General features: G+C 35.1%; 1 protein-coding gene across 2 annotated transcripts in view; it reads right to left on the reverse strand.

The window, feature by feature from the left end:
* The window catches only part of LRRC7 (leucine rich repeat containing 7), a 577609-nt gene that overhangs the window by 56686 nt on the left and 495786 nt on the right, over positions 1-25137 (reverse strand). For both annotated transcript variants that reach the window (XM_043460998.1, XM_043460997.1), the window contains one exon: positions 20872-20991. In XM_043460998.1, coding sequence (XP_043316933.1) covers positions 20872-20991 — 120 coding nt within the window. The remainder of the gene's footprint in view (positions 1-20871; positions 20992-25137) is intronic.

Genomic DNA, 25137 nt, shown 5'->3' on the forward strand with positions numbered 1-25137 from the left:
TGGGAAATGAATGCTCATCCTTAATACTTTTGAAACTATATTTTAATGCTGTGCTTGGTAGTACACCATCATTATGGAAGGATCTGAGGGATTACTTTCTGAATTCATTGTCTTTCTTACTGATGTTTTAAGGGTAGGCAATTTGGAATTTAAAAGTAAATTTCACCTAAGAATTCATTAGTTATGAAAGTTTGTGAATTTTCCTGACTAATCAAGATTTTTGATTACTATGAAAAAGTCAGATTGGAGGACCAAGGAAAGTTTATTTAACAAGTATTCAAGGAAAAGATGACTTCATTACTTTAAAGTTCTTAAAGAAGAGCAACATAAGGGATATAAGGAGATGACAGTGATCACCGGAAAATCATTTGGAGAGGGAAGGCATGTTATTTGATTTCAAACAACAGGTATTTCAGCTAAGAAAATATTAAAAATTACTATTTGGCAATATGTAAGGCAAAGTAAAAAATCATTTGATTATATTTTAGATATCCAACTGATTGTTTTACCATGTACAATTTTTTTTTTTTTTACATTCAAAAACAGTAAAGATATTTCAGCCACGAGAAATTGGAAGAAAAGATGCAAAAAGAAGTTTCAGGCACAATATCAAACACAGCACGATATCAAAACAAATATCATACCAATACTGTCTAATGTAACCAGGGATCACAAAAACTATGACATCATAAGCACAATCAAGATAAACTCATAATAGGCAAATGCGTATTTCTCTAATATATCTATTTCCTTCTCAGAAATCTAAATGAAAGATGTCACAACTTTCTCAGCCATTCTAGAAGACCGAACACACTTTTGGCCAAGTATTTCCTTTTTGCAAATTCCATTCTCTCGCACCTCCATGGAATTTCATGTTCTCTTGTTAGGTAGGAGAGGAAAGCCATGCTAAGCCCAGTATCACATTTTGAGCTACTGTGCTCTGAATGGACTCACTGGCCTGCTGAGTTACTTGGGGAAACTGGTTTCCTGGACTTAGAGGAGCTGGGGGTATAGGCTGACTAAGACTGACTGGCTGGACTTTTGACTGACAATTGACTTTATATTCGCTTCTTGTCTCCATTGATGTAGTATTCATGGGTATTCAGTTAGTGCTTGAGCCAGTGTAAAAGAGGAAGACTGGCTGTTTAATTGAAAGTGACAGACAAGCAAAGAATTTTTATACCCTCCAAAATTTAGAGGGGTCCAGAACATAACTCAATTCCCAACAGCATAATTCACAAGAGATAATCAATGATTGCTTAGCCAAAATTTCATTGATTAGAATATTCTGATAATGGTCTATTCAAGGGTAAAAAACTATGCTATAGTTTTAAAACATATTATATTATAGCCTTCAAAATTATTTTTATTTTTTTCCTTCTGATTGGAAAGTTTGAGCTTTAATTATGCTTTGATGTGAAACCTTTAAGGGCAAGCACCATATCATACTTAACATCTTTCATAGCTGGCACTGTAACTTATATTTAATAAACAATGGCTATCATCCAAACACTAGGTGCCAGACAATGTGCTAAAACTTACTTTGTACATATTATCTCCTTTAACCCTTACAATAAGTATTAAGGGATTAATTATTATTAACTGTTATTATTTAATTTTACTGAGGAGGAAACTATGGCTTGGAGAGGTTAAGTAACTGTCCCAAGTAATTTGCACAACCGGGAAACTGGCTGGACCAGGATTTGAACCAAGGCTCTCTGACAATCAGAGTTCATGTTCTTAAATGCATTATTATAGTGGAACAACCTTTTCCTCCAATAGTTAAACTATGAAATGAAAAGGAACCACAAAAAGGAACAAAAGTATCAGGTTGTTGAGGAAGGGTATATCAAATTTCTTTAGCAGTCCTTTAATTTGCTAAAGAGCCATTACTACTTTTTGAATTAGGTCTATTATCTAATTTTAGATCCTATGTATATGACTTAGAACTTTATACTTAAGCAAATAGGAGGATGCTCTGTGTATTTAGCAATCTTTTCATGATTGTAAAATAATAATGCTCATGTTCTCAGATGGCTTGGCAAAACATAAAGTGGGCATGGAAGGAACATTCTGTAAAATGATTTTGTTCACATCAGCAGCAGTTCTTTCACCCTCTATTGGGGCTACAGGGTGCAATAAATGGGAATGGGTGAAGACAGCTATAGAAAGCAAAGAATTAACACTAAATTTTATGTGAAGTTAACCAAACATAAATGACGCAAGACATCTAATGGAACAATTATGGTGTGGAGGGACTATAAAGAGGAAGTTTTTTTGACTGGCACAGAGGCTTGAGAAAAGTAATAAGGATGCTCATGAAGAAGTATAAAGGACTGACGAAAATGTAGAAAATGTCAAGAGACTGAATTTGTTCAAGTAGAGGGTTAGCTATGAGAACATTGACTCATACTGAAGGAGAATTTGGACATGAAGTTTTCTATAAAGGTTGAGTTGCACATTTTGAATGATAAAAAGAAATAGAGAAGATTTGACATTTGTTTTGAACTTTCAAGGGGAGGTTGAACAGAATAACATGTATTTCAGGAGAACAGTATGGAATATGATGTTTTCAAGTTGACCCAAAAACATAGTGTCAAGGTTTACAGAGAAAAACTCCAAACATCCCAAGGAAATATTTATGTCAAAGCCACAGGAAAAAAAAAAGTGACTTGATACCAAATGGCAGTGTTCATATGCAATTTATCCCACAGCTCATTATTCTGTGGAAATTTGAAGGGTTTGGGGGGTTTGTATGATATAAAATAGATGATTTTTTTCACTGCAAGTTGTGGTTCACACTATTTTCTTAGAAAAGACTGACAAGTGTATCACTCAATTTGGCTATCTGTTTTACTACTCATCTTGGCTCTTGGACCACTTGTAATCGCTTCCAAAAATTAAACATAGCCTCAAAGGATGACAATTTATGCCATTGAGAATACTCAAATGGATACAATTCATTTTCTAAAATTAAGTTCAAAAGAGTTATAAAAATATTTGGGTGCAATGTCAACAACACAGAAACATCTACAAGGAATAAAGTAACCGATTTCAAGGAAACAGCAGTACTCATTTAAATGAGTCGGTTTCAATAATTTTGTAAAACAACAACAAAGCAGTTCTATCAGTCACTATCTACACCATATACTCTGCAGTACCTTTTTTTTTTTTTTTAACATGTAGGGTTAAGTGTTAGAAATCAGGACAGTAGTATTTCTGCTTCAAGTAGATGGAGTAGACATACTTTCCCCTATTCTCTCCATTAAGAACAATGAAAAACACTGACAATTATAAATAAACACATATAGGAAAACTCTGGAATGTAGACTGAAGAGACTAAGGACCAAGTAACAACATGGTGGTAAATTTCTCAGGTTTTATTTTTGTGTCATATATCCCAGACTAGAAGTTGAAAAAGTGGACATCCCCAGAATGCCAACCAGTATAGATGAGGAAAGCCCCAACAAAAGCCTATTCTCTCTAGCCAAAGGACAAGGAAAAAAGGGCATCCTAGCAAGACAGAAAGCTTTTAGATAACAATTGCTCTACTATAGCCAAATACCATGGAAAGGACTGTGGTCCCACCATGACAATGCCAGCAAAGACCAAGTGTGGAGAGGAGACGTCTACCCTTATAAGGATTTAATAAGGCACAACACTTCTGCTGGGGTGGTGTCAGAGAAGCCTAAGTGAGGTGTCAGTGAATGCATCCCCATTGGCCAGTAGTAAGCCACTTGCACCCAATGGTGTCAGTGGAGACCTCACAAGGAGCATGGACTCACAACCCAACCCTGCGGTAATGAGGCACTCCTCTACCTTCACATTAGGGTGGTTAGAGAAGTCTTAGTAGACAGCCAGGCTTTTCTCCATCACTTAAGTACAATGAGGCTCCTCCCACTTGGGTATCAGTGGAGACCTTCTGGGAGCTGAAACTTCAATCCCCTAACAAAACTGAGGAGACTTTGCCTCAAGTGTCACTTGATTATAAATGAAAAAATTGGACTTGTACCCCAACTTGGCCAAAATGAGGCAACTGGAGTGGTGTCAGAGAAGACCAGTTGCAACAGATGATTTAAATATAATTCAGAGTTTTGTAACATAGTATGAAAATGTCTAGGTTTTAACCATACCAAGAACAAGGAAGATCTCAAACAATAAAAAAAACAAAAACAAAACACTATAGATGCTAACACTGAGATGACAGAAATTAGAACTAGTTGACAAAGATTTTTAAGACAACAATAAAAAAATGCTTCAGTGATCAATTACATACAGGCTTGAAACAAATAAAAGAATAGAAACCCACCAAAGGAATATAATGTCTTAGTAAAGAAACAGAAGATGTAAAGAAGAAACACAAGGAAACTTTACAGTTAGAAAATATAATAACTGAAAAGCTCCGTGTATGGGCTTAACATCAGAATGTAGAGAACAAAAAAATAAAAGAAGAAACCTGGAACATTAGGAAAGGAAAAAGAACACGACAAGCAGATATATGGGTAAATAAAATGAGCTTTCTTTCTCTTCTTGAATTTTCAAAATTGTGTTTGATGATGAACTAAAATTATGGTACTATCTGAGGCAATTCTAAATGTATGTAGAGGAAATATTGAAGACAATCGTAAGAAGAGGACAGTGAAGGGACATGAAAGAAGGCAAGATTTCTTACCTACTTCACTTGAGCTGCTAAGTGATGATGCTAATGGACTCTTGTAAGTTATGTTTACATAATGCAACACCAAGAACAATCACTAAAAAAACTACAAAAAAAGATATACTAAAAGCACTGTAGATAAATAAAAATTAAATTCTAAAAGATATTCAAATAATTCAGAAGCAGGAAAAAGAAAACAGAGAAGCACTAAAAGAGAACAAAAAGAAAACAAAACTTAAAACTTAAACCTTAATGTGTCAAATTAAATGCAGATATATTAAATATGCAAATTAAAAGACAGATCTTGGAAGGGTAGATTAAAAAACATTGCTCAATTATATGCAGACTATAACAAATAACTTCAAATATAATGACATAGGCAGGTAGACATTAAAAGGGTTGAAAGTAAATGTCATGCAAATATGAATTAATGGAAATGAGATGTGGCTGCATTAATACCAGATAAGGCATATTTCAGAACAAAGAAAATACACTAGGAATAGAGAGGAATTTTATGTGACAAAAGAAGAGTCAATTGACCATGAAAACATAGCAATCCTAAATGTATACACAACAAGAAAACAGAGGTGCAAAGGTTTAAAATAAAACTGATGAACTAAGAAAATAGACATTCATTATTGCTGGGAGAAATATCAATAACCTCAGATATGCACATGACACCACACTTAAGGCAGAAAGTGAAGAAGAACTAAAGGGCCTTTTGAAAGTGAAAGAAGAGAGTGAAAAAGTTGGCTTAAAGCTCAACATTCAGAAAACTAAGATCATGGCATCCGGTCCCATCACTTCATGGCAAATAGATGGAGAAACAGTGCAAACAGTGGCAAACTTTATTTTTTTGGGCTCCAAAATCACTGCAGATGGTGACCACAGCCATGAAATTAAAAGATGCTTACTTCTTGGAAGAAAAGTTATGATCAACCTAGACAGCATATTGAAAAACAGAGACATTACTTTGCTTAACAAGGGTCTGTTTAGTCAAGGCTATGGTTTTTCCAGTAGTCATGTATGGATGTGAGAGTTGGACTATAAAGAAAGCTGAGCGCTGAAGAATTGATGCTTTTGAACTGCTGTGTTGGAGAAGACTCTTGAGAGTCCCTTGGACTGCAAGGAGATCCAACCAGTCCATCCTGAGGGAGATCAGTCCTGAGTAATCACTGGGAGGGCTGATGTTGAAGCTGAAACTCCAATACTTTGGCCACCTGATGCGAAGAGCTGACTCATTTGAAAAGACCCTGATGCTGGGAAAGACTGAGGGCAGGAGGAGAAGGGGATAACAGAGGATGAGATGGTGGGATGGCATCACCAACTTGATGGACATGAGTTTGGGTAAACTCCACGAGTTGGTGATGGACAGGGAGGCCTGGTGTGCTGTGGTCCATGGGGTCACAAAGAGCTGGACTCGACTGAGTGACAATCTGAACTGATTGTTACGGTTGGAGATTTCAACATGCTTCTCTCAACAACTTACAGAAAAACTAGACTGAACATTATGACGAAAAAGAGATATTCAACAATACATCAACCAACCAGATCTAATCATCACTTATAGAACATTCTACCTGATAGGAGCACTATACACATTCTTTTCAAGTTCCTACAGTATATTCACTGAGATAGACTATATCCTGATTTGGAAAACAAATTGCAACAAATTTAAAAGAGGTGAAATTACACAAAATGTGTTCTTTAATCACAATAAATCAAACTAAGAATGAATGATAGAAAGATAAAAAGAAAATATTTAAACATTTGGGAGTTAAAAATGTAGTTCTAAATAACTCATGGATCAAAGAAGAAGTCTCAGGGGAAATAAAATATTGAACTGAATGTAAATGAAAATTCGTGAAACAAAGCTAAAGTGCATATACTAAAAAAGAAAACACCTTAAGTCAATAATTGAGATACTACCTCAGTTGCTTAGAAAAATAGGAGTCAAATTAATCAAAGCAAGCAGGAGGAAATATTAAAAGTGTAGAAATTAATGGAACTTAAAATTAATTACAAAATAAAATAAATAGTTGTTTTTTAAAAGATCAATAAAATTGACATACATCTAGCAAGACTGAAAAAGCAAAAAAAGACAAATTACCAAAATCAGGAATGAAGGGGATATCACTACAGACTCTGCAGATATCATGAGAATAATATGGTAAAACTACAAATAACTACAAAGAATTTGACAACTAATATGAAATGGGCTACCACTTTTTAAAAAAATTTTAATTGGAAGCTAATTACTTTACAATATTGTGGTGGTTTTTGCCATATGTTCACATGCATCAGCCATAGGTGTACATGTGTTCCCCATTCTGAACCTCCCTTCCACCTCCCTCCCCATCCCATCCCTCAGGGTCATCCCACTTTCTTAAAAAACACTAACTACCATAACTCACACAATATGGATTAGATAATTTGAATAGCCCTGAAACAATCAAGGTTAGCATCAGTAATGTTAAAATTCCCAGGAAAAATATCTCTAGGCCCAGATCATTATACTGGATAATGTTATGTGATGAATCTTATTTATCCTATCAAATATTTAGGTTAACAGTAATTCTATACATTATTTTCCAGATAATAGAAGAGGAGGAAAAGCTTCCCATTTTATGAACAAAACCACAAAAGGACAGTACAAACAAACAAAAAGCAGAAAGAAAAAAGAAAGGAAGAAAGAAAAAGAAAACTATAGACCAATATCCTTTAGAATACAGATGCAAAAAATCCATAGCAAAACAGTGGCAAAATAGAATTCAGCAATACATAGAAAGAATTAAACATCATTATTAAGTGGGGTTTATTTGAATAATAAAAAGCTTGCTCAATATTTGAAAATCAACCAATGCATCATATTAATGGCTACAGAAGAAAAATCATGTGATCATACCAAAGGAAGCAGAATAAGGTTATTGTGAAGATGAGTGTATTTATGTCAAGCACCTTAGTACCATGCCTAATATATACTGTAGATACTACTTCATGATTAGGATAACCAAACTATCATCTTATTTTATTTGTGTACAGCCAGGGCTAATTCTGATGTTAAAAATCTATGTTCTCCCATTTGGGTGTTAGAGGACAAACTTGTACAAAGTCATGGAAGGAAGCCCTGAAGGTTGAAAGAGAGGCGGCAGGAGGTTGTTTCTTTTGCTCTCAGGACATAGTAACAGTGCATTCTGCTGACACAATGCAGTATTATGTGGAGGACTAAAATTTGCTGATCTTAAATTTTTAGAGTCGAATACTGGTGATATACTCCAGTATTTCAAATGACAGATAAAAAGGTGAGGCAATAGGGCCTTTCCTTTCAGTTCATAAGCCTTAGGATGGCAGCTGACTGATGCGGGCAGGCAGTCATTTGTGGCTTATTGAAACTTTATAAGCATATTCTTCTATGATTAAAGGTCAACTTACAAAACACAGCTGTGTAATTGGAAATTATTAACTGCAATGAAAAAAAAGGGGGATCCATAATAGTAAAAGTGATGAAATTAGAGATAAGTCAACACTTTCCACCTACAATTTGTTCTATGATGATGTTGACTTTTACATGCCTGAAATAAATAAATAAACAGGAAGATGTTAGCAATAACAGCAAAAGTTTGATAATCATTTATTTCACCCTTGAGATTTCTAGGAACATATAGGTGGTGAACCTAATAGAATGGACCTAACAGAAGCTGAAGATATTAAGAAGAGGTGGCAAGAATACACAAAAGAACTGTACAAAAAAGATCTTCACGACCCAGATAATGATGATGGTGCGATCACTCACCTAGAGCCAGACATCCTGGAATGCAAAGTCAAGTGGTCCTTAGGAAACATCACTATGAACAAAGCTAGTGGAGGTGATGGAATTCCAGCTGAGCTATTTCAAATCCTAAAAGATGATGCTGTGAAAGTGCTGCACTCAATATGCCAGCAAATTTCGAAAACTCAGCAGTGGCCACAGGACTAGAAAAGGTCAGTTTTCATTCCAATCCCTAAGAAAGGCAATCCCAAAGAATCCTCAAACTACCACACAACTGCGCTCATCTTACATGCTAGTAAAGTAATGCTCAAAATTCTCCAAGCCAGGCTTCAATAATATGTGAACCATGACTTACAGATGTTCAAGTTGGTTTTAGAAAAAGGCAGAGGAACCAGAGATCAAATTGCCAACATCTGCTGGATCATCGAAAAAGCAAGAGAGTTCCAGGAAAACATCTACTTCTGCTTTATTGACTATGCCAAAGCCTTTGACTATGTGGATCACAATAAACTGTGGAAAATTCTGAAAGAGATGGGAATACCAGATCACCTGACCTGCCTCCTGAGAAACCTGTATGTAGGACAGGAAGCAACAGTTAGAACTGAACATGGACCAACACTGGTTCCAAATAGGAAAAGGAGTATGTCAAGGCTGTATATTGTCACCCTGCTTATTTAACTTATATGCAGAGTACATCATGAGAAACACTGGGCTGGATGAAGCACAAGTTGGAATCAAGACTGCTGGCAGAAATATCAATAACCTCAGGTATGCAGATGACACCACCCTTACGGCAGAAAATGAAGAAGAACTAAAGAGCCTCTTGATGAAAGTGAAACAGGAGAGAGAAAAAGTTGGATTAAAGCTCAACATTCAGAAAACTAAGATCATGGGATCTGGTCCTGTCACTTCATGGGAAATAGATGGGGCAACAGTGGAAACAGTGGCTAACTATTTTTCTGGGCTCCAAAATCACTGCAGATGGTGACTGCAGCCATGAAATTAAAAGACGCTTACTTCTTGGAAGAAAAGTTATGACCAACCTAGACAGCATATTGAAAAACAGAGACATTACTTTGACAATGAAGGTCCATTTAGTCAAGATTATGGTTTTTCCAGTAGTCATGTATGGATGTGAGAGTTGGGCCATAAAGAAAGCTGAGTGCTGAAGAATTGATGCTTTTGAACTGTGGTGTTGGAGAAGACTCTTGAGAGTCCCTTGGACTGCAAGGAGATCCAACCAGTCCATCCTAAAGGAGATCAGTCTTGGGTGTTCATTGGAAGGACTGACGTTGAAGCTGAAACTCCAATACTTTGGCTACTTGATGTGTAGAGCTGACTCATTTGAAAAGACCCTGATGCTGGAAAAGATTGAAGGCAAGAGGAGAATGGGATGACAGAGGATAAGATGGTTGAATAGTGTCACCGACTCAATGGACGTAAGTTTGAGTAAACTCTGGGAGTTGGTGATGGACAGGGAGGCCTGGCATGCTGTGGTCCATGGGGTTGCAAAGAGGTGGACACGACTGAGCGACTGAACTGAACTGATAGGTAGTGAAGTAATTAGATAAAAATCAAATGACACGAAATGGAATCTTATCATTTTGATAGTCTCTATTTGGCAGCAATCCTTAATCATCTGCCAGTTATCATGTTGTTTAGGTCTTCAAACTACCTATTCAATTACAGACATTTTCATTACAATGGATCAATTTCACATTTTCTTTTTGGTCTTAAATTTCTTCTGAATTGAAGACAGTATAAATATTATTGTTATCTCCATATACAGAAGTCAACTATTTGTTTAAGGAACAAATGTTAAGAATTGATGAAATAGGTAGCTATAATCTGCTACTGTTTCTATTGCTTTAATCTGTGAGAAATTTTTTTACCTCTCATTTAAGAACTATTTGATAGATACTCTTTGGGCTTTCACTTCAATTAAGGAAATAATTTAGAATCAGTCTGGATGAGAGCAATCTCCAGATTTTATGACAGTGATGTCCCTTACTATTTACAGCTATATTTTTTGCACTTGCATTAGGAGATAAAGTAATGTGCTTTATAAGTTAAAGAATTAATACAGTATTAAGTAAGAAAGTCTAATACAAAAGCAACTGTGGAACTAACAACACTTTATTCATCTGTCACTGTTCCTGTAAGTTAGAGAAGAAATTTTCCATTGACATTTCTACAACTTCCTACCTGCATTATTTTTGAGAACAAATTTAATTGCATAGTAGAAATAGAATAGGTTTTAAATATACCTATGATGGAAATAATACTAAAGTAAACTGATTAAAATATATCATCCTGGCTGTTCAGATTAACAAAAGAAGTATTTGAAATGGATCATTAAATAGAGGAAATTATTTCATTGATTTCTTCAAGCTTTTCTTCCTGATTCAGCTACTAAGTGTATGAAAGTGCCTCTGAAGGACCCCATTTTCATGAAAATTTTTACTTCCTATCAGCCATGTACTCTTGCTTTGGCAGTTAATTCTCATTTAGCAAGGAAGTCTTTATATATTTTCAGCCTTCTCTCGCATGTAAATAATTACCAATTATAGGGAGATTTGAATCTAACTGGATACATTCATTCTTATTCCTCTAGTATAGCAAAAGGCATGGCTGCATAGACTCACCGGAACAGTTAACATGATAATCAATTAATGACCTTGTTTTAAAAGGGTACATTCAGTTCATCTGAATAATAGTTCTGATCCTGGTAGCCTGAAAGAGGTGCAGTTTAAAATTCTCAAGGCTAAATTTGAACCCTTAGTTTATAATTCCTATAATCATTCTTTCGATTATTTGACATATTTTAATTTGTAGAATTTTAAACAGTGCATTTTTATCCTATTCTAGAACAATAATATATTTATTCCATGAAGACCATGCTGAGGCTAGCCTAATAGAGACAGAAGCATATATTTGTTAGGGAGGGGAAATTAGTGGATATTTCTTAATATATAGTCACTAAATATAAGCCTCAAGAATTTCAATGAGCTCTCAATAGGTGTTTGATGTATGCTCGGTCATTCAGGCATGTCCAACTCTTTGTGACCCCATGGACTATGGCCCGCCAGGCTTCTGTCTCCATGGTATTTTCCTGGGAAGAATACTGGAGTGGGTTGTCATTTTTCTCCTTCAGGGGATCATTCTGACCCAGGGATCAAATCTGCCTTTTCTACATTTCCATTGAGTCATCTGGTGTTTGATGGATGCCTATAAATATCATCAATAGTTGATCCTTAACCACAAAAGTCTCATAAAATATAATTTTCACCTACTTACTTCTATTCTTAACCCTTCCTAATCTGTGATAATTATGACAGCCCTTTAGGCAACTGATGTGTTTGGAACTGTTGCTTAAAACTCCTTTTTTAACTGATGTGTGAAATTAAGGTGTGAATACATACTATTCATACAGATATTCAGTTCTAGATTATTTCTGAAAAACCAAACTCCAAGAAAAGTAGAGTTGTGTTATCATAGATCTACAGAGCCATATTCAAAGTTCTGTTAGGAATAGAGGTTCTTTTTCATTTGGACACACTTGGTATCTTCCCAAGGTTCCATGTTCCTTTTTAAACTTAAGTTCCTGGAAAAAGTGGCTTTTGGTCAAGAGAAAAATTCTGAATATATCTGTGTAAGAAATGTCACTCTGGGGGCAACAGATAGGTCTAAAATTTTTTGTTTATTTGCTTTTAATAATTAAAGACATCTATAATTGTATGACTTCATCAATCTGCCCTTTCACTGACTCTCATTTTGGTGGCAGAGCTTACCAACAGCAAATGTATTCAACTGCTATTTTTTTTAGAAGTCCAGAAGCCTTAGTAGAAGTGAAACCAACTTGAGCAGGAGTGACGCGAAGAGGATGGTTGAAAGAAGCAAGGAGAATCTCAACCCACCAACTGACTCAAAAAGATCTCCTTTCCAACTGTTTATAAAAATGTTTGGGGCTCAAAATGACTCTATAAAAGAATTCCAACTTGTTGCTGAGTTTCTGTGATGACCGAGTCTACTAGATGACCGAGTCTACCAGAAGAAAAATGTACTCCAACCAGTGCAAAATTTGCTATCAGAGAAGAAAAATGAGGCTTGGGAAAGAATCAGAAAAGAGGAAGCCAGAATTGTGCTTGGCACTACTCACAGTAATGGAGAATATTGTTTTCATTTGCTTATGGACTGATGAAGTCAAGACATTACCCCTGGGTATTCTTCACAGTTAAAAATGTATATTGCTTTAGGAGGGAAAAAATACATATCCTCAGGCAAAACTTATACTACTCGACATATTTCTTTCTGTACAAAAGGAGAGTTTAGCTATAGCATTGACATTCACTAAAGTTTCAGAATTTTTTAAATTTCAATTTTACTTTAAACTAAAACAGATATTCTTGACTCTTATGTTTGTGATGGGAATAGGAAGCATTTCTATTTCCCTGTCTCTTATCTCTCATATGTAAGGTTTACTCAGTTGATTTTCCTATCTGCTTCATCCACATCTGTCTTGCTCTGTTATAGCCTCAAAATTTATTCTACTTACTGCCATCTCTATGTTTTCCCATATTTAAATTTCCACTTCTCTTTCTTATCTACTCCAGACTTTCTCTATTTCTGTGTAAGTGAGCTACATCCACCCTCCATCCCTACCCCACTTCCTGTCCCCCGCCTTTGATATAAAGCAGCAACTCTGCCCACTCTCAGTTAAACTGTAGAAGCCAAGAACTGTAGTTGTATTTATTTCAGTTCTATATTTATATAGACTACTGATAGCAATATTTGTTTTTAAAGGCAAAAGTTTTGGAGAAAATTACTTTTCAATGACTACAACTTCAAAGATTATATATTTTAGATAAGATTTTTTAGGTGTGTGTGTTTTTCACTCAGTCGTGTCTGACTCTGCAACCCCATGGATGATAGCCTGCCAGGCTCCTCTGTCCATGAGGACAATTTTCCAAGCAAGGATACTGGAGTGGGTTGCCATTTCCTTATTCAGGGTATCTTCCCAACCCAGGGACTGAACCAGGAGACAGATGCTTTATCATCTGATCTACCAGGGAAGCCCCAAGAATTTTTATAGCACAGCAATAAAATGATTTTATTTAAATTACTAAATGTATGGGCGAAGTTGAGTTTCTTTTAAACATCTAATTTAAAAAATAACATAAATCTATTCTTACCCTATGAAAAATTCTACAACAGACAGATTTTCATTACCAAGTGAAAAATCAATCCTAGTAGTAATTTGATTTGGTTGTTTTAAACACAGACAATGGTGTGGTTACATGGTATTCAACAGCAAAACAATTTAAGATTTTCAAAATATATTTTAGACATTTTCTAAATAAGTATAAAAAGAAACATACATTATACTAAGTAAAATGCATTATACTAAGAATTGTGACAAATGGCAAGATTATAATAAGGAGTGAATATTAATGAATTAAACAAATTTTAATATTAATACTTTATACAGCCTGAAAAGCAAAAATTCTGATTTGGGGGTCTGTGAAAGAAAGGATTAAAAGAACACAGAAATTACCAAACCTCACATAAGTGAAAGTGAAAGGGGCTCAGTCATGTCCCAGTCTTTGCGACCCCATGGACTATACAGTCCATGGAATTCTCCAGGCCAGAATACTGGAGTGGATAGCCTTTACCTTCTCCAGGGGATCTTCCCAACCCAGGGATCGAACCGAGGTCTCCCACACTGCAGGCTGATTCTTTACGAGCTGAGCCACAAGGGAAGCCTAAACCCCACATAATTTCTTTCAAATTTCTTTTAGTTTCTTCTAGTGAGTTTCTGGGCATGCCTCAGAGATGATGAACATCTGGAAATCTTGAAGCTCTGAATGGTTGAGCAGGCATTGTAGATGTGGAAAAACCATGGGCAAGCTCAACAGAACTCATCTATGAGCCAATACTTAATTAGCTGCATTTTTATACCTTTTTCTTCAATTATGTTCATCCTGATATTGACCTTGAAACCCACCTTTATTACTCTAATTACCAAGTCATTATGCACTTAGAATAAAAGACACTTGAAAGAGGGCAGAGTCACTAACGTTGCAAGAGATTTGAATGTCTAGTCTTTACATATTAAAAACTTTCAGATTTAATATAACTGAAATTTTAAAGTTTCTTGGTTTATTCTTTAAAGAAGGGAAATAATTTCAGTTTCATTTGTTTTAAAGAATGCTTCTGCAATGCAGGAGACCTGAGTTCAATCCCTGGGTGAGGAAGACCCCCTAGAGTAGGAAATGGCAACCCACTCCAGTGTTCTTGATGGGAAAATCTCATGGACAGAGGAGCCTGTAGAGCGATAGTCCATCGGGTCACAAAGAGTTGGACAGGACTGAGCATGCATGTGTGATCTTGGCAAGTAACTTAACCTAAACTCCAAGTCTCTAACTGAGAAAGTCTAAACTCAGTTTCTTCTTTCATTAAAGTAGACAAAAATAACAGTGCTTACCTCATATGATCGCTGTGAGGATAAGATGAACAAATACATTCAAGTATTTAGCACAATGCCTGACATGGTACCTCATAGTTCTTCCCAAGGTGACTGCAATATAATCCAATAGACTGAAGCAGTAAAAACAATGATGTGATATGATGACTAAAATACAAATATTCCTTCTGAGAGCACTGTTGTTTTCGGTCTCCACAAAAGTTTTCAACTAATTCTCAGAGTGCTCAAGTAGTACTGCCTAGAATTCGAGGAGTGGGGGTGGATTTACCTCACTGTGACATCTTCTAGTAGTGATTCACAGACTTTTTGAAATAATGGATATTAGAATTTAAGATTTTGGAGACTGACATAGCAAGAGAGAATTTAAACTACCTCCTATGATTATACCACTAAAAAACAGGCTAAGATTTAACACCCTCAACACTTTGCTATATATTATCCACTCTCAGATATATAGAACAAGATGGTAGATGCAGGAGCAAAATTCTTTCTGATAGATGAACACAGTTTGTTTATTTTATATATCTAAATCTCTGGATCCACAACTTGGTGGGTACAGTTTGTTCTCCTATAATGCTTGGAGTACTGCTAGGCATAGCCATGCCTGTGTGCTGAGTTGCTTAAGTCATGTCCAACTCTTTGTGACCCTGTGGACTGTAAGCACTCCAGGCTCCTCTGTCCATGGGATTCTCCAGGCAGGAATACTGGAGTGGGTTGTCATGCCCTCCTCCAGGGGATCTTTCTGACCCAGGGATCAAACCCGTGTCTCCTATGGCCCCTGGACTGCAGGTGGATTCTTTACCACTAGCCACTGGGGAAGCTCTGCATAGCCATAGGTGTCACCAAAATTAGTTCAAAAGCTACATAGCTACAACCGGGAGTCAAAGGTTCAATCAAAGCCTTTCTAAAATGGATTCCCCACTGAATCTCTGCAGTATCACAGTAGTTTCTGATCACAGTAGTTATCAAAGTATTAATGCTACATAGTAGGATTATCACAGTAGAAGCATCACAGTAGTATCTCTTGACATAGAGATAAGATTGAAAAATTCTTCTACAGAGACTTTGAAAAACAGACTCAAATGGGGTACTGGCTAAGACTTCACCAATTAATATCCTTTGATTCCGATTCCACTTGTAGTTTAATTTCTGATTCTTCATTCTCCTCCTATTCAGGCTTCCCTGGTGGCTCAGACAGTAAAGAATCTGACGGCAATGCAAGAGACCTGGGTTCAATTCCCCAGGTTGGAAAGATTCCCCAGAGAAGAGAATGGCTACCCACTCCAATATTCTTGCCTGGAGAATTCCCTGGACAGAGGAGTCTGGGGGGCTATAGTCTATGGGGTTGTAAAGAGTTGGACACGACTGAGCTAATAACACTTTCACACTTTCATCCTATCCAGCCTACTCATTTCAGGACAACTGTAAAACTAACACTGACTTTAAAAAACATTAATTGTAGAATAAACTATAACCTCAAATAATAACAGTACCATTTTCACACCTATTTCAGTCAATCTCGAAGCCCAGGCTAATAATCCTATTATCATTTTCATTTCTTTAGGTTGATTCCCACTAGAATCTTAACTTGATATCCTCAATTAATATATAATAAAAAACTAAAATTGAACATTTAAAGGACTCATTATTCTCTTTACTCTGTGAGGTAATAGCAAACATACCCATTTTAGGTTCTGAAATTTCAGATTTTAGGCAAAAGTGCTATACAATATAGGGTAGTCAGAAAATGCTTATGATAGTAGGAAGAAGATATAAATGAGTTTACACACGAAAGATACAGAAAGTTTAAAGACATATTACATTATTTTACAAAATGATTAATAAAGTTTTTGGATAGATTAAACAATTATTTAGCTATTAATAAGAGGGACTAGCTCACAAATGTTTAATCAATAAATAATTGCACAGGATTCTTAACGCAAGGAGAGAAACAAGCAAATGATCATCATGAGTTGTACTGGTGATATGATTAAACATAATATCATGGACTTTGAAAATAGATTTCATGTAAAATGGATATATGTATGGATAATGTAAATACCTATTCATTCCATTTAGAGTAATAAATGAATAAAACTTTTCCTTTAATGGGAAAATTATTGAAGCTGTTTGCAACCAAGTAAGTGATATGGCTCTTTTCTTTGGTCAGATTATTTAAGGATCCCTTGGCTCTGATAGGTATTTCTTCAGTCTCTCCTCTTTCTTCACAAAGAAGTAAATTTTCCTACTTTTCTGAGATCTTTCAACTTCCTCTTCACCAATCATTACTCAGCAGTCTTTAAATATAATCAGGTGTTTGCCATCTTAAATATCACTTCTGTCTTCCTCATATCCTCTTCCAGAGTCTACCATAATTCTCTTTTTAAAAGGAAACTACTTTTTGAGTTTTCTAAGTTTCTGTCTCTATTTCTTAACGTTAGTTAGTATGGATTCAGCCCCATTGATTAAGTAAATTACTTTTGCCAAGACAACCAATAACCTTTTTGTTGCTAAAGTCAAAAAGTCTTTAGTCATACCTTGCTTGATTTTTTTGGCACCATGTGATACTGTTGACCCTTCCTTCTTTTAACATTTTTTTTTTTTTTCTATTTGAGTTCCAAGGTGCCGTTACTTTTCTTTATTTTTTCCTTCTACAGCTTTTCACTTGTCATTGGAGTGGAAAGCCCCATCTATTCTACTCCAAATGACCAGTCAAAGCCAATCATATGGTTTTATTCATCTTGCTAGGAGTGAGAAATCCTTACCTATTTTGGATCAGTGAGATGTAAAAAGAGGCTTGTTGGGGGATTTAGGGAAGAAAGGCTTTGCTTGTAAGAGACAGCTACTGAAAACTTGATTCTCTCTCCTCATAAACTTGAAAGAGGAAGCTTGTTATCTTCAACTGTCATAGGTAGTCATCTGATAATTATGAGAGGAACCAGTTTTAGGATAGAGCCAACAATATGAATGGAAGAGTGGAGAGGGGAAAAACCCCAAGCATTTAAAATTATCTTTGTTGTTCACTTGTCAAGTCCAACTGTTGGCGACCCCATGGCCTGCAGCATGCCAGGCTCCTCTGTCCTCTACTATCTCCTCGAGTTTGCTCAAGTTCATGTCCATTGAATTGGTGATGCTATCTAATGATCTCATCCTTTGCTGCCCTTTTTTCTTTTTGCCTTTAATCTTTCCCAACATCAGGGTCTTTTCCAGTTATCTAACTGAAGATTAGTCTGAGGCTCAGACTAGATTTTGTCTACTTATGTTAGCTAAATATTTCTTTAATGTTCGATACTAAAATTTTCTATAGCTTGTGGTAGAAAAAACCTTATTGATAAAATCTTTAGCCATTTTTTCTCTGGAATTCTAAGAACATGTCATAAGTTCGTGTTCCATGGAGCTCTGTATCTTCTATCTTATTCATGACTCAGTTATGACTTATGTTTTAATGCTTGCTAAATTTGTATCATCAACTAAGATTTCTCTCCTGAAAAATATGTCTAAATATCCACTAAAAATTTCCACTCAGATTTTCTAGAAGATACCTCAAATCAACATTTTAACTTTTTTTTGTTGCACAGCATAGTATGTGGACTCTTAGTTCCCTGAGCAGGGAATGGACTCCTGCCTCCTGCTTTGGAAGCATGGTGTCTTAAGCATTGGCCTTCCAGGGAAGTCTTAAATCAACATATTAAACCGTAAACTGCCTTCCTCTATTCCACTTCCAGTTGTTACTCTTTTTGTCATCCCACCTTGGTGAATAGCACATCATGACTCATACAAATTAGATATTGGCTATCAATCTTAGAACTATTATGTCTTTTATGCCCTATGTACAATCACAAGATCATGTTGACTCTGTCTTTTAAGAATATACTAAATCTTTGCATTTTCTCTCTACCACTCATTGCTTCCATCCACTCTCCCTTGGATTACAAGAGAAGCTTTGTAACTTGTTCCATGGCCTCAAATCTTTCTCCTTTCCAATTCTTTCTCAGAAAACCTGTCAAAGTGCTCTTCAGATAAAAATTTAATGATGGCTCTCCCCAACACTTCTTCCCATTTCTTTCAGGATAAAGCTCAACATAGTCTGGTTTATGCTTATACTCCTGGCCTTATTTTCACACCATCCTTCTGTCTTAACTTTCTTCAATTTCTTTACTAAATAGAGGTGTCCTTTCCAGGTGCTCTCCCAGCCCTGTATTCCATCCTCACAGGACTGTATTTATCTGCAGTGCTGGATATTGCTCAATAGGCAGATTAATAACATGTATAACACCTGCAAACCAGGATATTAACAATTATTTTGGGTAAAATAATTTGACATTTAATGTATATTTTTTAAAAAGCACTGAAGCATTCATCAAGGGAAAAAAATCACTTAAGTTACAAAGAAAGTATGTGATTGTGTAGAGTATATGTTATGAAGCACAATTACAAAATGAACATTCATAAGCTTAAGAACTAGAGTGTAAGAACCACAATTCAGCTGAAGAAACAGAATACTACTATCAGCTTCCTCCCTGATCATCCTATCCCTAGATCCTATCTCTTTAGAGACAACCATAATCCTAAATTTTATGCTAACCATTCCCTTATAAAAAGTTTTCTCACTCATATACTTATGCCTAAATAATATATTTTAGTTTTACTTGTTTTTGAGACTTATAAATATGTAACTCCTTTTAATTGATTCAGTTGCATTTTCTCTATTTTTTGCTTTTGATGTGTGCCACCACCTGAAACTTGTTTCTCACTCAAACTATGCTTCTAAAGTTTATACATGTTTTCCTAATTGTAGCTAACAAGTGTTCATTGCTGCAAAATATTCCTTTGTGTAAATAACAGAATCTACTTTCTCACATTCCTTGTAATAGACAGTTAGGTTTATCCAGTTTTCTACCATTGTAAGCTTTACAAGTATCTTGAATGACATACACAAGAGGATATCTTAGGAGGGCAATTGTTGGAAAGTTGGATACATTCATATTCAGCTTTTATAAGATAATTTATTGTCAACGTGATTGTGCTTTATGCTCTTTCAAGAAGTATAAAGGAGCACCCACTACTCTTATACTTGGAAACAACTTATATTTTCATACTTCTTAATTTTTGATAGTCTAGTAAGTTTAAAATAACATCTTTTGGCTTTTTCCTGATTGATAAAAAGTTCAGTTTTAATATTAATTTACTCTCCCAGTTGCTTTTATTTTTACCATACTTTTGGTATTGTGTTTTCCATCTTTTCATATTTTTTGTAGGAGTTTTAAAAAATATATTCTGGAATATTAGTCTCTTGTCCTTCATATATGTTGCAGTTATCTTTTCGGTTAGAGCGTTCTTTTTACTCCTTTTATGGTGATTTAACATGAAGTATTATAATCACCTACTTATCACTCAGCCTATCTCACCAGACTAACAGGTTCTAGAGGTAAGACACCATACTACATCTTATTCATTTCTGTCCCCTAACATCCAGCGAGACCTCAATACATAGAAGTGCTGCTTCATACATACAGTTGCTCATTAAGTGTTTAATGAATGAATGACAGGATGAATGAGTTGCTATGATTTTACAGGAGGTGAATCAATCATTTAGTGGCAAATTTCATTTTATACAAATTGGTTACACTATGCTGCTGAATCAGAGTTCAGAAAGTATGCACTGCACAATTTCCTGTACTAGTACTTCAAAGGTGGGTGTCAGGCATTAATAAGAGGTGATAAATTTTCAAAGAGGTGGCAGGATATTGTTTATAAAAGTTCATTACCAGCTCTGAACACTTGGCAATATTCACTTTTCATTTTTTTCAACACACTTACAGTTAGCCCCCTATTGTGGGATAGTATTTAGCCTAAATTTATCACAAAGTTAGAAATGATGTTAAGACACAAGATATGGATTACATATTACAATGGATATGCAAGGTTCATGGTTTGTGTCATTAATTTGAAATTGGTTACCTTTTTAGTAATGGTGTCCGGAGGTACATCCCGCCTCCCAAGAGGATAAGGATTCCATTGGCCACTAGGAGATACATCTTCTTGTCCATTGTCTAAAATGTTGCTTTGCTGGGACGGGGTCTATTGCAAAAATGGTATGGCATTCTTTAGTGATGTAATAGAAGTTTATCATAGTTTTCTGAAAAGAGTCCCTAATGATTATGGTAAAATTACTTTTTTTTTAATTGCAGAAAAACATATATCCTAAACTGGAGGTACTTTTATCCACTATTTACTTGGTAAGAATTGTAAATTAACAGCTTTTTGGAAGCAATGAGAAATTCAATTAAAATAACCGTCTTAGAGTTATTTACTGAATTTTAAAGAGAAGTTTAAATTTGCAGTACTGGAATAAAAATAATCAGAATAAAATTAACCAATTGTTACAAACCACATTTAAAAGTTGCTTAACTTACTTCTTTAGTAGGATCTTAGCATTTAGAATATAAACTGAAACCATATAACACATAGTATGTAACTTCTAATATTCCAAACCATAATCTAAAACAAATTTTATAAGGCTGTAGTGATTCTGGGAGAATGTGTCTTACACTAATCTACAATGATGTTAACATTAGCATAGTGTGAGATTCATGGTACTATGACATTATTTATAGATCACTTAGAGGAAAAACTAACACATAAAAAGTTTTGAGCTGTTAGAATTTTGGTTTAAATAAATCATAATTGTTTTGATTCCAGATTTATTTGTGTAGATCATTTATATAGTAAAGATTAAACTCTTCATATATATTTTATTTTTGACTGGTTTACTGCTTATTATTTTTTAACAAATAACAATACTCCTGTCTCTGTTATTATTACTATAGATATTTTGGGAGGCATTTGTAATCTGGTCTAAGTAACAGAAGGTAATCATACACCAAGAGAAAGACAGCTTCCTATGGAGGGCTAAAGTAGTGGGATATTTTTCCTGTCAAAGCAGATTAACTTTTTGCATAGACTTTTTTTCCTCTAGCCTATAGGATATACAAGTACTGCCTGATTTTCTGGGGAATTCTTATGATATTATAATCAGTGTTTCTTATGTCATTTACCCCACATATTTTGGAGGATCCCTACAGATAGAGAAAGTCTGGTTAGAGGATCCCTACAGATAGAAAAAGTCTGCAGTTCTTTGTGTGAAGAATTGTCCTCCAACCCTGGAATGAGAGAACTGGGCCATTCTCTTCGTAATATGGTGCAGGTGCACTGCTTGTCAGGCTTCATCCAGTTATATTGAGTGGTCCTAACTGTTCTCCTTTACAAAACAACTATACAATGATTCTATCTACATTTTGATTACATGCATTTTTAAAAAGCCTTGCTTGGAACTGTTAAAAATAATATTTACTATGACAAAATTAATTAAAATCAGGTGAAATTTTTCTGGGGTCTAGTGGGTATAGTGAAAGTAAGGAAATAATTCAGTTTTCTTATATTTTGACTGTGTGAATTCCTTTTTCATGAGTATCAGAAATTATGAAAAAAGAGAAAAAACGTATTGAATTGAGGCTCCTGGGTTAGTTAGGAATGAATTTACCTGTGTTTGCTTGAAAATAAGATATAGGTTAGCATATTTAAGAGGACTTCCCTGGTGGCTCAGACATTAAAGCATCACCCTACAATGCGGGAGACCCATGTTTAATCCCTGGGTTGGGAAGATCCCCTGGAGAAGGAAATGGCAACCCACTCCAGTATTCTTGCCTGGAAAACCCCATGGATGGAGGTGCTTGGTAGGCTACAGTCCATGGGGTCACAAGGAGTTGGACATGACTGAATGACTTCACTTTAACATATATAAAGTATATATTACTTGAAAATAACCAGACAGCTCTTCAGTGACCATCTGCCTGATTTCAAGCATTAATTTTCTAATCTTTATCTTTTAGAGATTAATGTTTGTACATGCCCACACATAATTTTTCTAGCTATTATTATGACAAATAAAATTCTTAGAATTAAGCAGTTAAAATACAACTATGCAGAGTGGGCACCACTGAACAGTTTTCTTTTTGAATTTTTAGGATGCATGTAGCTGCTGGTTTGATTTCTCTGCCAGTAAAGTGGGATTATAAATATGTTCAACTAGCTCGGTCTGTGGAACACAGAGTTTTGCAAGGTGTCCAGAATTAAGCACAAATAATCCTTTTTGCCTCCATTGCATTCCCGTCTTTATCACTATTTCCTCCACTAAACTTCTGCCAGCTGCCCTGACATGACTCTTAGTCACAGAGAACAACTGAAATTGCAAGATTCTTTTTAATGTTAAAAAGGTGAAAGCCCTTAGTCAAAATCCTAAGATCATGATGATATAGATTCTTCATTCATTTACCAATTAATCTTTCTCTTTTTAAAATTAGAACTAACAACTACACCAATTTCTGTATGTTACAGGGGCCAAAGAGAACATAAATACACAGACACATGAAAAAAAAATACTTTGACTAGACAACAAGAGTAAAGGAATTTCCTGAAAGCAATTTCTTTTATTCATTTCCAGAATGCTCTGGCTTCTTTGTTTCTCTTAAGTGAGACACCGGAGGAGTCAGTTTTCAAACGTGGAAATACTGTGAAAACATTTATTTATGTTTGGGAGGGAGGAACCCAAAAGAGAATTATGTAGTAGTGGGTTCACATTCTTTCTCAAAAGGAATGAGTATAGCTATTTACCAAAAAAATACTTTCAAAAAAGTGCTCCTGAACTGTCCAAAAATGCAGTTATTTAGTTGTTAAAATTTTATGAAACATTAAAAGGAGCAACCAAAAAGTGTAAAAAGAATAATGAAGCTTTCATTTATTATTTCAAAGAACAAAATCAATTGAGTTCAATTTTTATTCAGTTATTTTTAGTATCACATTCAAGTTATTTTTTTAGATACTTAAAAAAATTAAGAATTAGTCTTTTCCTCACCACACATAACCAATTAAACATAAAATATGTGGAAAATCATCACAATATAGCATTTCTTCAGCTTCTAAATTCTGCAGATCCTTAATATTTCAAAATAAAAGAGAAAATGGTCAGTGTGATTTACTTAAAAGTCAGAAATTACACTTGTTAAGAAATTCAGTAATGTTAGAAGAAGTTCTGCTGAACAGACACTAGTCTGAAAAACGACTGCAAACATTTGCAGATTTAATATTTGTGATTTTGACTGCTGCGAATGATCACAAGCCTCCATTGGAAGAAGTAATTTCTGATTTTGCTGAGACCTAAATGTGCATGAATATATGTGTCTTTGTATGCCTATATATCTGTGTATGTACAAGCATGTATATGAGTGTATGCATGCATGTGTGCATATGTATGCCTCTATGTGAGTATATGTGTATGTACAGGATTCGCATATATGAGTAAATGGGCTTAGCTGTTACAGAAGGTTTGCTCTTGACTGTTAATTGATGGGGGCATTGCAAGCTTGGGAAATTAACTTATGGCAATTAGCTGGAAGAATTCTATCAGGGTAGTATTAGAATTTGGCACTTTGCAAAGGTCTTGGGATATATTACTTAAGAACTCAAGGATTATTTTGTTTAGTAATTGGCACATAGTTCACAAAGGCACACAGTTAAAAAATGGGTGGAAAACAACTTTCCCCAAAGTATTTTCAGTGAAATTATTGTTATATTATTCTTTTTCTGAAACATAGTAGGTCATAAAGACAAATATACATCAAGCTTGAATCTACATCATTATGATTTCACAGATCTCAATCTGAAGATGGTAATGTAATATCTAGATGATCTTTAAGCTATTGTTTCATTATAACGGTCAGGAAGCATCTGTATGAGTACAAGATTATTTTGGTAGTTTTCGTCACTGTCTATGAGGAATTATGTGGATTTACAGACTGAAGGATTTTTTTCATAATTAGAAAGATAAGTGAGTCCTTCGTGAGTGATAAGTAGCCAATAATAGATGCAGCAAAATCAAGAGAAACTATAGGCATAAATTAACCCAAGGTTCTACATAAATCTTGCTTTGCTTTCAGCAAACAAAACAGAACTGGAATTAAATAAATAACCGTTGGAACTCGGGTGAATGAATACATGTTGGGCACTGGAACTATCTGATCCCGAGTAATCTGCATATATCTATAAGAAAGGACATTAGAAATTTAAAGAGTTTACGTGCAAACATTGCCTAATTCAATGATAGTAGAATGAGTATCAACTAATAAAACAGTGAGGTCATCTTCTTCCAGGCAAAATTATATTAAAATA

This window comes from Cervus canadensis, chromosome 2, assembly GCF_019320065.1.
Source record: "Cervus canadensis isolate Bull #8, Minnesota chromosome 2, ASM1932006v1, whole genome shotgun sequence".
NCBI classification, from domain to species: Eukaryota; Metazoa; Chordata; class Mammalia; order Artiodactyla; family Cervidae; genus Cervus; species Cervus canadensis.